General features: G+C 35.9%; 1 protein-coding gene across 1 annotated transcript in view; it reads left to right on the forward strand.

Annotated features, from left to right (window-relative positions):
• Positions 1–16,391, forward strand: part of GLRB (glycine receptor beta) — a 118,363-nt gene that overhangs the window by 55,031 nt on the left and 46,941 nt on the right. The window contains exons 2-3 of the mRNA XM_075544733.1: positions 2,769–2,875; positions 4,505–4,572. Coding sequence (XP_075400848.1) covers positions 2,769–2,875; positions 4,505–4,572 — 175 coding nt within the window. The remainder of the gene's footprint in view (positions 1–2,768; positions 2,876–4,504; positions 4,573–16,391) is intronic.

The raw sequence follows: 16,391 nt of genomic DNA on the forward strand, positions 1-16,391 counted from the left end.
ATTTCACCTGCAATGAAAGGGAAAGTCTCATGAGCATTCTGCAAAGTCTCTGCAGCTGTAGGAGCAGAGCTGATAGTATCAGGAGAAGCAATTTTAAAAATCTACACCATCGTCTGCACCTTAGGAAGATTCAACTAATTGATTTTCATTTTATTCTTCAATGTCTTGGACGTTGACTTATGTGTTAGTCCAGGTTGTCTAGAGAAACAAATTCATAGATCCTCATATGTGTATAAGAAAGAACTTTGTATACCATAACAATTGAATGCTGAGAAAACATTCCAGCCCAGTCCAGATCAAGTCCATAAGTCTGATATTAGCCCATATGTTAGATACCAATTTATAAATTCTTCTTCAGACCCATGAAACACATGCAATGATGCTGAGTCTTCGAAGATCACAGGCCCATAGGTGGAAAGGCTTATGGGTCCAGTGGCAGTGAAAACATCTCAACACTAGCAGGGGGCTCCACGTGGTTCCTCCAGCTGTATGACTCTGGCTGCATCCGTGTAGCTCCATCAGGCTAATCATCCCTCATGTCTGGCAAGGAGTCAGCTAGTATCCTGCCTCCAGCAAGCTATTTATCTCCTTAGGGCCTCCAAATGAGGTCATCAAGCTGTAACCTGATTGACAAGCTAAACCCACCCCTTCACTCTTAAATCTCAAATTGACAACAGTTTATGTAACTACCACAACTGATTTCTATTTGAAAGGGGTTCAGTATCCATTCAGACTATTTACTTTTTTTTCTTGAACTTCTCACTCTTGAACATACCTTACAGCTGTGTTCTATCAACGGTGTATGATGCTTAACGCAAAACACATTGACCAGTAGAGGAGGGTTGTGAGTGCACTGTGGTTCCTAGCCTGCTCCATCTAAATTTCCTGTGTATTCAATGAATATTGGTGAAATGGAGACTTTCCCTATATTGATGCATAATAGATAGTTTTTGACTAAGGGCTTATGTGTACTTTTAGTGTTCTTTATCATTGTGATGGACTTTTGTTTAATATTCCAGAAAACAATTCTTGATAAGGCTTTATGCGTAATAAAATAAACTAAGCCAAAGCAAGCAAACCAAAGATGAGAAAATGTGTTGATTCAACTTTCAAAAAAGTGTCTTTCAAGAAATAAAATAAACCTCTTAACCAACTACCACTTTATTCAAAATTCATTATTCAACATTAAATAAAATGAAACACGGCAGATTTTCATTTTGTTGATAAAAACTTACAACAAATATATATTTAAAAAAAAAAACTAAAAACAAATTCACTGCCACCAAGTAGAAGCCAACTCCTAGCAACCGTATAGGAATGGGTAGAATGCCCCTGTGAGTTTTCGAAACTGTAACTCTTTACAGGGGTAGCAAGCCGTGACTTTCTAGCATGGAGCATGTGCTGGTTTCGAACTGCTGAGCTTGGGTTGGCAGCCGAATGTCTAGCCATGATGCCCCCAGGGCTCCTTTAACAAAGATAAAATGGCTTTAACAATTTGTGGGAGAATGGAATGAAAAGATAAGGGTTTGGTTTTTTGTTTGTTTTTGTTCCCCGCGCCCTTTTGTGTCCGCTAAAGGTGTTCTGCTGGTACAGCAAATAACTCCAAGATCAGTGGTTCCAACGTGCCAATCTCTCTGCATCCGAAACATGAGGCTGTCAGCTCTCATACACATTTCAAAGGCTCAGAAACTCAGACAGGCGGTTCTACTTCTTCCCACAGGGTGACTATGAGTCAACTGATTCCATGCCAGTGAGTTTTTATATACTGAATATTTTTTATCTTTATTTTTTGCTAAGGAATTGTTTTTTGGTGTAATTCAGCTATTTAGAGAAATACTTTCTATTCCTTACTGCCACCCAGCAGCCCCTCCCCCTCATCTTAATTTTTCTTCTGAGTGACGAGAGAATTCAACTGTTTCTTGGGGGAGAAAATCATTCTATAAATATCACCCTAATGGTATGGATTTTTAGCCTCTCAGGCCACGTCATTTAGTGTCCACATACTCCTTTGCACAATGTTAACATCATACACACATCCATCATACAAACAATGATCTTAGCTTTTTCTGCAAATATATATATAAACAATTTTCCTTGAAATTAGGTGAAGGTTTAAATTGAATATAATTTATTTTGTATTCAACAGTTTAAAATACGGATCAAACTCTCTAATAGTTTAAGCTTCTAATGCAAGCTGTTTCAGGACAAGTTTGTTTTATTCAAAAGAAATAATAAATAATAAGTAGTTTTATTTATTCCTTAGTTTTATTTAAAAGAAATGTATGTGGACAATTTAGGACTATTTCTCTCTTCCATTTGGTAAAATTTAAGTGTTAAAGACCACTTTTGTGTGTCTGTATTTATTTTTTTAACAATAAATATCTCTTAGGCTTCAGACAGTGTCTGAAAAACATTAAACTTTTTTCACTTAATTCCATTTGGAAATACTCTTATGAAATTTTGTGTTTGTCTCAAAATACATAGTCTTTTCCAACAAGGGGATCCTGATGGCATCGTGGTTACACATTGGGCTGTGATCCCCAAGTCTGGCAGTTTAAGAACACCAGGTGTTGCATGGGAGAAAGACAGAGCTTTCTATTACCATACATGATTACAGCTTCAGAACTCAGAGGCAGTTCTACCTGGTCCTACTGAGTCACTCTGAGTCAGCACGGCCTTGATGGCAATGAGTTGGGCTTTTTTTCCTAACAATGGAAATGACTCATTTCTTTTCTATGTACTTCACAAGCTTTCCTTTTCTCTTATAGCCAGCAGTCAGCAGAGGATCTTGCTCGGGTACCTGCCAACTCCACCAGCAATATTTTGAATCGGCTATTGGTCAGTTATGATCCTAGGATAAGACCCAATTTCAAAGGTTGGTTTTCCTCTCCTCCCTAATAGCTTCATTCTCTGAGGTTTAAAAACAAATTTTATCTGTTTAAAATAATTTCTTATTGCTATTATAAACCGAAAGAGAGAAGTAGCAATGCAGATTGATATATGATCATATTATATTGCCCTTCAGTTTAAATTGCTGTGAATTAATCAAATGCCCAACATGCCAAAATACTAAATCCAAGACTTTGATATGGCTCCCAGTTTTAAAATTAAAATATCTTCTATGAATTAATGGGCTAAGTTCTGTGATGGGTGTTTTCCATACTGGGCATTCTTGAACTTAGTGGTTTAAAATGTAGGCATATCTGAATTTCATTCATAGGAAAAACATGTTACCATTTGCAGCTAAACAGCCATTTACTCATTTAAGGATAAAGAACTGTGGGGATATGTCCTAGATTCCCCCCCCCCCCCGCTTCATGTTAACATTTCACATGAAAAAACATTTCCTTCCACACACTGATTGAAAAAAAAAAAAAGAAAGAAACAAAACCAAGCCCATAGCCACATGGTTTTTAAAGCTATGTTAACTTTGAAAATAAAAGCAACCATGTTTTCTGTGATGTAGATTGTTTCTGCTCCAATAACACATTACCATTTATCATACCTTTCAGAACCCAAACCATACTTGCAATAAAATAAAAGCCACAAAGCAGGTTGTGCAGAGCCCCCTGCCCCCTTCCTTCTGGGTGAGTTAGAAAAGCTCTCTGAAAGCTCTCCTCTGGAAAGCGGTAATCCCCGCTGCATGGTTAAAAGACAGGTATTAATGTACATCAGATTAACAGGCAGGATTTTTTTTTTGCTTTACAGAAAAAAAGGTCTGCAGCTGCTTCTAGTCAACTAAAGTTATACAACGATGTTGTAAAAACAGAGGTTTTTGTTCATTACCAGAACCTATTCAGTTACTTTCAACAACAGCCGTCCTCTGGGCTGTCACATGTCGACCATATATTGATTCGCCACCTGTTTTCCATCAGTCAGTGGTTATGTGACTAAAAGGCTAACTTCACATTTTTTCCCTTTGTTGCCCAGCAAGCAGCCCACAATGAATTAAAGAAAGAAATTTGCAACACTATACATTCGTTCTCACTCCATGAACTTTCAAAATATTTTCCAAAGGGTCAGGCAAAACCTTTTTAATGATCCTCTTACATGTTTGATTAACTTGCATTTTCACGAAATCAAAATAAAAATCTAATGTTCTAGAGTACCGTTAAGTACAATTTACTGAATGCAGTTTTACCCACAAAAGAATGTAAAATCTGAACAGAGACATGTAAGGCAAAAAAAATTGTCTGAAGTTTCTTCTTAAAAGCATAGCTTACATTTTCTGATGAAGGTCGCAATAGACGCATCTGTACAACTAAACATTCTTTAAAAAGCAAACCTATGATTAGCAAGTTTCTACAGTTTAAAAACATTTTTGAATAGAGAAATATATCAATAGCAATTATTAAAATGGCATACTGATGCCGTAGTTAAGAATTTTACACTCAGTGTGTATAGTGGAAATCATATCAAATAAAACACATAAGGCATAGAAATGTGCATGCTTTGATCATGATTCTTTCTGCTACTGTAGATATTCTTTAATTTTTACTTTTAGGCATCCCGGTTGATGTTGTTGTCAACATATTTATTAACAGTTTTGGGTCTATTCAAGAGACAACAATGGTAAGATTGCAATTAATTTAATATTTTCAGTTTTCAAAATGGTTAAATGACAAGGTATCAAAGATAACATTAAAACTGAAAAATAATCATTATCTCGTGCTATCCACATACAAAATACCCCAATTTTAATATTGTATAAAATCAATACTCTCTAGTGTGTATATTTTTCAATTCAAATTTAATATTAATTCTACATTTAAACTTACAGTTTTCTAAGAAATAATGTACTACATTTGAACATCTAATTGGATATTACCCAAGGGAAATATATGTAGTGAGGACTCTTAAATGACTTTTTGTCCCTTAATATGTTCATGTATATGGGCATTCAAAATGTTCAAGTATTCACATTTTTTTCTCTTCCTTCAATTTTCCACGGCGATGCTTTATATTCTGCGTCATGCTAATTCTGTGATATGAGGAACAGAGAACTGCAAAAAGCAAGGGTTTTGTTTATTTGTTTGTTTTGTTTTGTTTTTTAACAAGGCTGTGTCCTTTAGGATGTCAATCACCAGGATTTCTTTCAAAGCATTTCTGATTGGGTTTGAACTGCGAACTTTTCAGTTAGTAATTGAATACTGTACAACTTGTGCCACTGAGGTAGTTACTTTACTGTGTCAACCTGGCCGATAAACACATGTGGGGTTAATTGAAGGGCTGAGGGATAAATCGCTCAGTGAGCCTCACCTTTCAAGTCCTCGGATCTCTTCTTTTGTAATGATTGGTCCAGGGTGCAGTTGCCTTGGTCAGTTCCCTGCTTCAGCTGGCAAGGCTCACTTCCTGCAAGACATCCCCAAGGAGAAGCTGCATGGACCTATCCTGATGCAGCCCTGTGTGCTGGAGCAGCCGTATGGAGACCCCCACCAGTGCTGAGAGGCTTACACGTTCACTGACTTGGCTTTTCTCCTGCAGTCGGCATCATTGCGTCTGTTTCATGAGGTGCAGGAGGACTTTGTGGATTGGTGTTGGACATATGGGTTAATGTTGGACTTGTGGGTTTGGGCAGCATTGGATTGGGATGTTTTCTTGATGTGCACTTAACTTTTATATAAAATTCTCTCTTATACATGAGTTGCTGTGGATTTGTTTCTCTAAAGCACCCAGACTAACACAGCCACTTAAGAGATCCTATGTATCATTTTATACACCTTATAAAATGTCAGTAGATTGCATGACTGACTTATGATCCTAATTACCTTTCTCAGCTTCTCCAAAAGATATTCAATAAAATCAACTTGCTATAATATTAGATTTGAACCCTTTTGGACAAGTCACATACTGAAATATTATTTCAAGTTGGAGAAAGAAGACCCAATTTAAAAATTTATTTGCTATATTGAAATACATTCTTATTAAGTAGATATTTAGATTTATATTTCAATACTAGTAAAAACTTTAATAGCACGGTATAATTTCTCAAAATATTTGTTGTTTGGTCTCTAGTAACAGCATAGTATATTATAAAAGCAACTGTAGAGCATATTTAATTTTTGACATGCTTCTTTATACCTAGGAGTCCTGGTGGTATAGTGGTTATGCATTAGTCTGCGATTCACATGGTTGCCAGTTTGAAACCATCAGCAGTTCCTTGGTACAAAGACTTGGCTTTCTCCTCCCGTAAACAGTTCCATTCTCGGAAAGTCACAGGGTCACTATGAGTCAGTATTGACTCAATGGCAACACGTTTGGTTTTGGTGTCTTCATATCTCATTGTGATGAAAATATTCTTGTATTCATTTGACCATGTATATAATCACATATATGTATGTGAGTGAGAAACCACTCTTGGCAAGGAGTTTCAATTTCTATTATATAGATGTATGTATGCTGTTGTTAGGCCATCAAGCCAGTTTTGACTCATAGTAACCATAGATACAACAAAATGGAATGTTATTCAGTCAGTGGCCATCCTCACAATCATTGCTATGCTCAAGTCCATTGTTAGAAGCCAACATGTCAGCCCATCCCATGGAAGCTTTTTCTTTCTTTTGGCTAATGCTATACTTTACCAAGCAGGATATCCTGGTCCCTCATGATAGCATGACCTAAGCATGTGAAATGAAATTTTGTCATGCTCATATCTAAGGACTATTCTGACTATACTTCTTCCAAGACAGACTTGCTAGTTCTTCTGGAAGTCCATGGTATTTTCCATATTCTTCACCAACACCGTAATTCAAATGCATCAATACTTTTGTGGTCCTCAAATTGAAATCTTTGTTTTTGGTTTTGTTTTTTTTTTTAACACTTTGAAAAGATCTCTGTAACAGGTTTGCTGAGTGCAGTGTCATTTGACTTTTCAATTGCTGCTTTGAGGGACCTTGACTGTGGATCCAATTAAAATGAAATCCTTGACAATTCCAATCTTTTCTTTACTTATCATATTGTGGCTTATTGATCCAGTTGTGATGATTTTTGCTTTCTTTATATTGAGTTGTCATCTACACTGAAAACTGTAGTCTTTGATCTAATCCTTATGGTGTTCAGTAATCAAGTATGTGCCATGTGTGTATATATATGTATATGTATATATGTATATGTGTGTGTGTGTGTGTAACAATACGAGTTTTTCCAGTCAGTATGCAGTCTTTTTAGTGAATTTTCTAAAGGAAGATTTGTGGCTTCCCATTGCTAATGACCTTTTAGTTTATCTACATGCTATTTATGTCACATAGATTACTACAAGCCTGCTCTTTAGTAGATATGTTGCTATTGCTAATTGCCATCATGTGAATTCCAACTCATGGTGAGCATATGTGTGCAAAATGCAGCTTTTCCATAGTGCTTTCAAGGTTGTGCCATTTTGGAAACCCCGGCACTCTCTCCCCAGGGTAGCTCTGGCTAGGTTTGAACCATTAACCTTTCGGCTAGTAGTTGAAAGCTAGTAGAGACAGACTACCATATATCACCCCAAGTGATACAAGTGTTGGTGTTGCTCTATGCAATTAAGTGCATGCTGTAGGCCGGTGTCGGGTTTCGTAGTCGGTATTTTCACAGGCGACGTGCCACATGTTTTATTTTGCTGAGCCTGTGGCAGGTTAGAACTGCTGACCTTTTCTTCAGCAGTCAACTGCTTAACCATTGTACCACCAGGGCTGCACTTAACTTGAACATGTGATTAGGCTTTAATAAAAGCCTAATAAAAGACATCATTTTCTAAGGTAAAACGTAAAGGAATCTAGGTGACTTCTATAGTCTTGTCTGTATCCAGTTTATTCTTCATAACACCACTAAATTAATTTATTTACCCTAAAAGCTCTCCGTCAAGAGGGTAGAAACACTGCAATTCTCTTTTTTGCATTCAATGCCCTCTGTTAACTGACCTAAACCTCAGAGAGTTTTGGGTCAACTAACACAATTTTCTTTTAGCTCTTTTATTTCCTTTGTTCAAATAAAGGAATCCTGATGGTGATATTGGTTTGCCATTGGGCCACTAAGTGCATGGTTAGTGATTCTAACCCACTTGCTATGCTCCAGGGAAAGCTTTCACCTATAAGCTGAAAGGTAAATGATTCAAACCTAGCCAGAGGTACCTTGGGGAGACAGTACTGGGGTTTCCGAAATGTCACAGCCTTGAAAATAAACTATGGAAAAGCTGTACTTTGCACACACATGCTCACCATGAGTTGGAATCCACATGATGGCAATTAGGAATAGCAACATATCTACTAAAGAGCAGTCTTCTGGTGTCTGCACCCTGAAAGATTTACAGCCTTTGAACCCCCGTGTAGGGTTGCTTTGAGTTAGACTCATCTTGATGGCAGAGTTTTTTTAAAAAATATTATTATTTCGTTTAAATAAAAGTCACACACATTTCCTAGCCTAGTTTAGTTAATATGAAATGCCTTCCAAATATGAGACACATAAATTTCTGTAGGTCTCACCAGTAGTTGCTTAATTGTATTGAGTTGAAAACACTGAGAAAAAGGATGTTTTATTATAAAGGGTAAAAAACCCAATAGATTATTCAAAGTTATGGTGAAATATTTAATCATTTTCAACTGTAACCAATTGTAATTCCCCTACACTAGCTTAATACTCAGCTTTCAAGTCAACGTACTGCCATCAAGTCAGTTCTGACTCACAGCAACCCTATTAGGACAGAGTAGAACTGTTCCTGTGGATTTCTGAGATGGAGATATATCTATCTCTATCTCTATCTACATCTACACCTATATCTACCTATATCTCTATCTATATCTACGTCTATATCTATCTATATCTATATCTCTATCTATCTCTATCTACATCTACATCTCTATCTAAATCTCTATCTAAATCTATATCTATCTATATCTCTATCTACATCTACATCTCTATCTAAATCTCTATCTAAATCTACATCTATATCTATCTCTGTCTCTATCTCTATCTACATCTACATCTCTATCTAAATCTCTATCTACATCTATATCCATATCTATATCTATCTATATCTCTATCTACATCTACATCTATATCTATATCTAATCTATCTATATACTTGCTTGGTAGTTAATACATATATCATGCCATAGTTTAATCACATCAAGGAAAATTGTACAATTGTTACCAGTTTCCAAACATTGTCTTTTTTCCTGGACTCATTTTCTGACATCATATGCCTTATAACTCCCACCACCACTGTACTCCCCTCCCCCTGAAGCCCTTATTCTACTTGCTATCCTTATAGGCTCCTCAATCCTGGGTTTCATATAATGAAATTCAGAAAACCATATAACACAACTTCATGAGGGTGACCTCCTGTGACATAACAGCTCTGAGATACACTATAACTTGAACAAACAAAAATAAACCAAACCAAAGATACAGCAAATGTTGCAAAACAAATCAGGTCCAGCAGGCATCAGAGGGGGAATGAAGTGACAAAGTTTAAACTGTTCAAGTCACATTTATGCCTTTGATGTTCTATACTCATCTTTCCGATGCACTCTGTTTGGCAACCACTTTCCTCCCACCCCTCAATTGTGGATAGAGGCAGTTCACCAGAAGTTTATTTCCTAGAAATGAAAACAACAACAACACAGATCCAGTGTGAGGTTTGGGCTCACACTAACTCCAGTTCCAACTTACGAACAATTAGTTCTTACATCACGGCCCTATTCGACACTCGCCCTCGGGAAGGGAACACAGAAGATCCGGGTGCCCTCGCAAAGTGTGGTGAAGAAATTGGATGGTGCCCGACTATCAGATAAACAAGTGTCTGGGGTCTTAAAGGCTTGTCTCCCAACGAGCAGCCATCTAAGTGAGATGTCAACCAAGTCCCCATGGAAGACGCCCATCATCCCCATTCACTGAAGGATTGTAAATCATATAATCAAAGTCTAAAGTATCAGAGCCTAAATTGTGAAAGTCTGGTAGCACAAGGCTGCGGATGACAGTGGGAACCCACAATATATTTGTGGAACTGCTTTGGAGACTGTAACTCTTTACAGGAGTAGAAAGTCTTTTCTTTCTCCATCAGAGCAGCTGGTGGTTTCAAACTACTGACACTGAGGTTAGCAGCCCAACACATAAAAATTCCTAGAATCTAATTCAATCAATTGTTTCCACTAGTTTTTGACATTGCTATCTCTTCCTTTTTCCTGGGACATAGGTAGGAGTATAGAAATCATCCAGCTCCCTTATTTTCTAATAGGAGGCACTTATGGGGACAGATTGGCTCTTTTCAGCCTGAGTCTTTCATCACTATCATTTGCTTGGCCCTTAATTCTAATAGCATCTATAATGTTGCTATGAGTCAGAACTGACTTGAGGGCAACAGGATGACATCTTCAGTGTAATTTATCTCTTTTTGTGTATATATATATATGTATTCCTTTTATTTGCTAATGGAATTTAAAGTCCTTAAAGTAAGGAGTGATATATTCTGCCTCCTAATCTTCCATAAAACACAAAAGAAAATAAGCACTCAATAAATAATTAATGTTTATTATATTAGCTAATATTGAATGAATAAATGAACAAATAACTCTATTAGCTTAGTTAATGATTAGGATCGGCAGAAGAAATGTAAAGAAACTAATGTAGAGTATTCATTTGTTTGGAAAACATATTGAAGCATGTTATTGGAGAGTGTTAATTTGGAACATTTTAGAGGACTTTGTTTAGAGGATCTAAATGATTTCTATTTGCCATTTCTTTTGATCAAGCAACCTGGATGAACCTATCTACACTTGATGTTTTGCCATGTTGACATAGCCTAAATGTTCAGACTACAAACCACACTCACCAACTTACTTATGTATTCTTTTTAAATTTTGTGTTGCATACACCGATGTTTATTTCCTATGCCCCTATAAAGAAGAAGCTTATCAACATGTCTTTGGAGGATATCATATTTTATAGATTTGATCAGCAATGTCATAGGCAAATACCAAAATACTTTGTTGTTTAATAGCTAAGAAAGACAAGAATCTATTAGAGACCTATAGATATCCTTAACATCAGATTTTGGAATGGCAAACAGCTCCCTAGGAGAAGAGACCTGGCAATCTGCTCCCATCAACAGTAGAGTTTCAGAAACCCTGCGGAGTAGTTCTGCTCTGTGTTATAAAGGTGCTGTGAACTCGAGTCCCCTTGAATGGCACACCACCACCACCACCACAACTAACCCTAGCATAAAAACTCAGTGATGGTTACTCTTTGGTTGCTGTGTATTTTCAGTCTAATATAATATCTGAAAGATGGACTTTTTTACATTAGAAAATCATGGTTAAAATGACACATTTGTAAGTTTATTAATATTATGCTTTTGTGGATTATGAGCTTCCTGGAAATTTACCCTACAGTAATTATGACAGTCTAAAAGTTTTAGAAGATTGAACAATATTCAACACTTTCTCCATGCCCCCCTTGCCTCCATTTGAGGCCCCTAAACTAGCAGCTGCCTATTCCAGAAAGCACAGAGCACAAAGTAGAACACAGAGCCGGAAGACAGATTTAACAGGACTAGCTGGGAGTCATGTGGCAGACAGATGTAAAGCGGTTCCTGAGGGAGCAGGCAATTCATTCTTTCAGTGTAAAACACTGATTATCAGATGGAGAAATGGTCCCAATTATTATCATTAGCATCATGACAATATTTAGTTATCAAGACACTAAACCTGTTCTATTTGGAAAACATTACTTCCTGCTTTTTCATGATGATAAATGCTGGTAGCTAAACTAAAAGTAATCTCATAGTTCCTGACGTCATAATTGCTTCATTGAAGAAAATGATAGCCGTATTAATATTCCCTAAGCTCCTCTGCATCTCTGTAGGTATGTGTCCACCCTTTCAGCTTGTCTTATAGCTTGATAGCCCCTTGCTGTCTTATCTGTGTACTCATTTGCATTCTGCTCTTATGTTTGTATAAGATGTTATTTTTTATAGGATAAGTGATATTTACTGACATTAATGGAAGTGTCACCAAAATTGCCAAATAAATACAGTCATCCTAATTTGAAGCTGCTAGACCGGTGCCTTCTAATTTTACCTTAAAAGTTTGGTAGTTTAAAGGCTACTGCGTGTGGCATCTGAAATAAGACATGGAACACAGTGAGAAAAATGACTGGAGGCCAGATGGCTTCAGCTTTTCCATGATGCTTATCTTTGTTGATATGTTTTCATGCACTGTCTGTCCTTGGCTTAAATCAAGTGGATTTTCGTAATTGAAAATGTGAAGTCTTACACTCAGGGAGGAAAGTAGATACTATGGTTTATTGTAGTGATGTAGACACAGTCATTTTGTCTCATGAGAATTACAGAAGAGCTCCCTTATGAAAATAAAAGCTTCCGTTATACAATCCATTTTTTCCCTTTGGTTCAGGCATGCTTTATAATTATATTGAATTACTATTTCATACAATTCAAGATCCTGTCTGTTATGCTATATGGCTTTCTGCTCCATGACCATTTGGCTGTCTTAATAATAGACATAAACTCCCTCTGGAGAATATATCTGTGCTTGGGTCAAAGATAATGAATTAACATTACTTATCAGCTAAAGAGCCCAATTCTAGTTCTTGAAAATTATGCATCTGTGCTGTTTTAAAGCAATCTTATCTATAGATTTGGAATCTCTTTATTAAAACTTAGCTTAGTTTATTAATCTTTGGATCTCCTTGTTTATGATATCAATGATTCCAAGTCATAGCAACATTATGTGAAGTAGTAGAATTGTTTCAGGATTTCTGATACTCTGAATCTTTATAGGAGCAGACAGCCTTATTTTCCTCCCATGGAGACGCTGGTGGATTTCAACAGCCCAAGATTTTGATTAACAGTCCAATGCTTAAATCGCAGCACTTCTATGGCTCCTTAGTGAAAGTAGATAGTTAAATAATTACTTAAAGTAATATTAAGATAAAATTGGATGGGAGGGTAGAGGAAAGGTGGGATAGAAAGAGGGAACCAATTACAAGGATCTACATATAACGTCCTCCCTGGGGGATGGACAACAGAAACGTGGGGGAAGGGAGACGTCGGACAGTGTAAGATATGACAAAATAATAATAATTATTAAATTACCAAGGGTTCACGAGGGAAGGGGGATCAGAGACGGAGGAGAAAATGAGGAGCTGATACCAAGGGCTCAAGTAGAAAGCAAATGTTTTGAGAATGATGAGCGCAACAAATGTACAAATGTGCTTGACACTCAATGGATATATGTATGGATTGTGATAAGAGTTGTACGAGCCCCCAATAAAATGATTTAAAAAATAGAATTTGCTAAGAACTACATGGTACTTCATAGCATATATTTTTAATAAAAAGGGATAGGTATGATAACATTTAAATATCCATAAAGTGTTCTTAATATTTAACTTAAAGTTTTATTGAATGACATATTGGTAAAAATATATAAAATACAACCCAGGAGCTTTTGTTGTGTTTTAGTTTTTTGCTTTTACTTTGGTTATTATTGTTAATTTACAATTCTTACAAAAATTTGCTAGCCTCACTGAAGGCTAAGTTATAAAATCTTTTACAGGCTTATATTAGCACTGCTGACAGAACCTTAATTGCCATGCTACCGCACGCTATGAGAACTGAAATATTTAGTTTCCCTGCATGCTAATTTTTTGAATAAACATCATGTAAAAACAAATAAACTAAATATTCCACAGGTGTAATTGTTAGGTAAAAATGACCACCAGTCAAGAGCTATCCTAACAACATTATACGGTATTAATATACAGCTCTTAATATGAAAATATCATGAATAGAACTTAACTGGTGGTAATGTCTTGTGAAATGCTTTATTGAATAATTAAATTTGAATCTTCCTTGTTACTGAAAGTTTTGGAGACCATCCATTTTACAAATAATGACTAATAGTGTGCTTTTGGAATGAATAATGAATAGTATTAGTCACTGAGTACGTTAAAGACAATTAAGTAATTTCCCACTGATAAAAATAAGTCTATCTGAGATAGGATTTGCTCATTGCAAAATAAAAGACAGGGTTATAATTACTGTAATTAAAATGAAAATAAATGGAGTTCAAAGATGGTAATCTTAATATAGAACATTTGAAAATCCAATAATTAGCTATTGCTTGGAAACACTCATAAAATCAGAGTGTGTTAATTAGTGGACTTTAATCTTTTAATGAATATTGAAATGGATGTATTAATTTGAATTGCAAAATTTTAAAAAATTCTTTAATTACAAGATGTATACGTTTGCTGCAATTTTATGACATCATCAAAATACATGAACATATATTGGCAAAGAAATAATAGAAAAGCAATCCTTGAAGCCTTAGCACTCATGAACTAATAAGACATAATGATCACTTTTGCACTGATACCCGAGTGAATTACAACTCATAGAGACTCGGTATATACTCATAATTCCGATTGAATTTCATTTTTAAGAAATACATCAGACTTTGGACACTTACGTGGTTCATTGAGCTTATGTAGTGCAAGAGAAATGGAAAGATGAGTAAATAAGAGATTAAAAATAAAAGTATGCTGGCACTGTTTCAAGATTTGTGACCTAGAAATGCATTGTTTAACATAATGCAAACCCAACAGAATGAACTATGGTGTATGCAGAATTTTTTTAAAAAGCAAAAGTCACATTAGTTTATATTATAATCATTTTAAAGAAATACAGGCCAATGACATAAAACTAAATACCTGCTTAGCATTTCTTATTACCTGGTATCGTTTGTGAATTTGACATATATCACCTCATTTATTTTTTTTCAGAAAAACTGTGTTTGAGATGTATTGTAGTATTCTTATTCTCAATATGTTACAAATAACAAAACTGTTGCTCTCTGTTCACTCCTAAATCTTTGGAGAGCTTGATTTTGATGTGTGCTTTTGCAACAAGAGTTTATGCTAACATCTTCCATGATTTCTGCACTCACCTAAAGCATTTTGGCCATACTCAATCCTGTGTGGCTATGGATTCTGTGACCATCTCAACACCTTTTTGGTCTGTGATTTGGGGAATCACCTCATTGGGACTTCACTTCCTTTTCTCAGCCTTCAGGTCACTACTTACCTTCTCTAGGATTCTGTCTTCCCTCTAATCTTCTCCAGTCCTAACTCTGGAGGACCTCCTTGGTGGTCTTGATTGAATTCCCATTTCCCCAGTTATCACTTCTAAGCATTTGTACCTTTCCGAGCCCTCCTTTTTAGTGATGACTTCAACTAACTATCACTGGCTTTATCCTGATATTGAATACAATTATTTTGCACTGTTGAGGAAAGTGCTTAAGAAACAATAGCTTCCTGTTTCTTTAAACCCGCCTTTCTCTTACATAGAGCCCTGGTGGCTAAGTGGGTGCTAACATACAGATCAGCAACTTGAACCTACCAGTCACTTACTGTGAGACAGCTGTGGCTTCCTGCGACAAAGCTGCGGCTGTCTCCTTCCTTGAGCAGCGCAAATCAACTCAGTTGTTGTGGGTTCTCTCACATCACTTGCTACCATTTGTCTAGATTCTCCTCAGACTCCAGTTCCACAGCCTTCCCTAATACTTGGAATAAGCCATCACTTATGCTTTCACAAATTTATCACTTTGTTTGTTCTTGTCTTCATAGTTCTTGTCAATTACATTCTTGCTTGAATTGCTCCCTGAAAGTCAGCCTGTTTCTTTCTCTGTTGCTGTTATTAGTTGCTGTCTAGAAGGTTTCAACACAGAGATGCAGAGCGACTCTGTGTACAACAAAATGAAACATTGCTGAATCCGTGCTTTCATAAGCCCTTAAGGAATAATTATAAATGAACAAATGAATACTTATCTACCCGAACCAATTGATAACTGAACCTCTTTGGTAGCCATTAAATTCAGTGTAGAACAATTACCTATTATATTGTTTGTCCATAGGAGAAGTTTGCCTTTATTAGTCAATGCATTTATCTATATACAATGGAATTTGTATAGCAATCTCAGATGTTTCTAATAACATAGTATGTTGATTTCTATATATCAAGATTGATATATAGTGCTCGATATCTAGTGAAACAAAGAAAATGTTTTAAAATATCTTTTGAAGGACTTGTAAAATTAGTGTTTTACATTAATTAATGTAACATTATTATGTTATTATTTAAAACTTCTAGGTAACATTGTTTTGTAGAAGCAGAAAATGAATGTCAATAGAAATTATTCATATTTTCAAAGTAATGATAATAGATATAACCAATAATAATATTCATAATGCACACAGTTAATTTTTTAGTATTCATTTTGTACCAGGTGTATTGCTTTAGTTGTTTAACTTTTATGAGTATCTTTAAAAATTAAATGTGTTTTGGCAAACATTTGACAATATGTCTAGCAATATGTCCTCAAGGAGATGGATTGACCCAC

The sequence above is a fragment of the Tenrec ecaudatus genome, chromosome 3 (assembly GCF_050624435.1).
Source record: "Tenrec ecaudatus isolate mTenEca1 chromosome 3, mTenEca1.hap1, whole genome shotgun sequence".
In the NCBI taxonomy this organism is placed as follows: domain Eukaryota; kingdom Metazoa; phylum Chordata; class Mammalia; order Afrosoricida; family Tenrecidae; genus Tenrec; species Tenrec ecaudatus.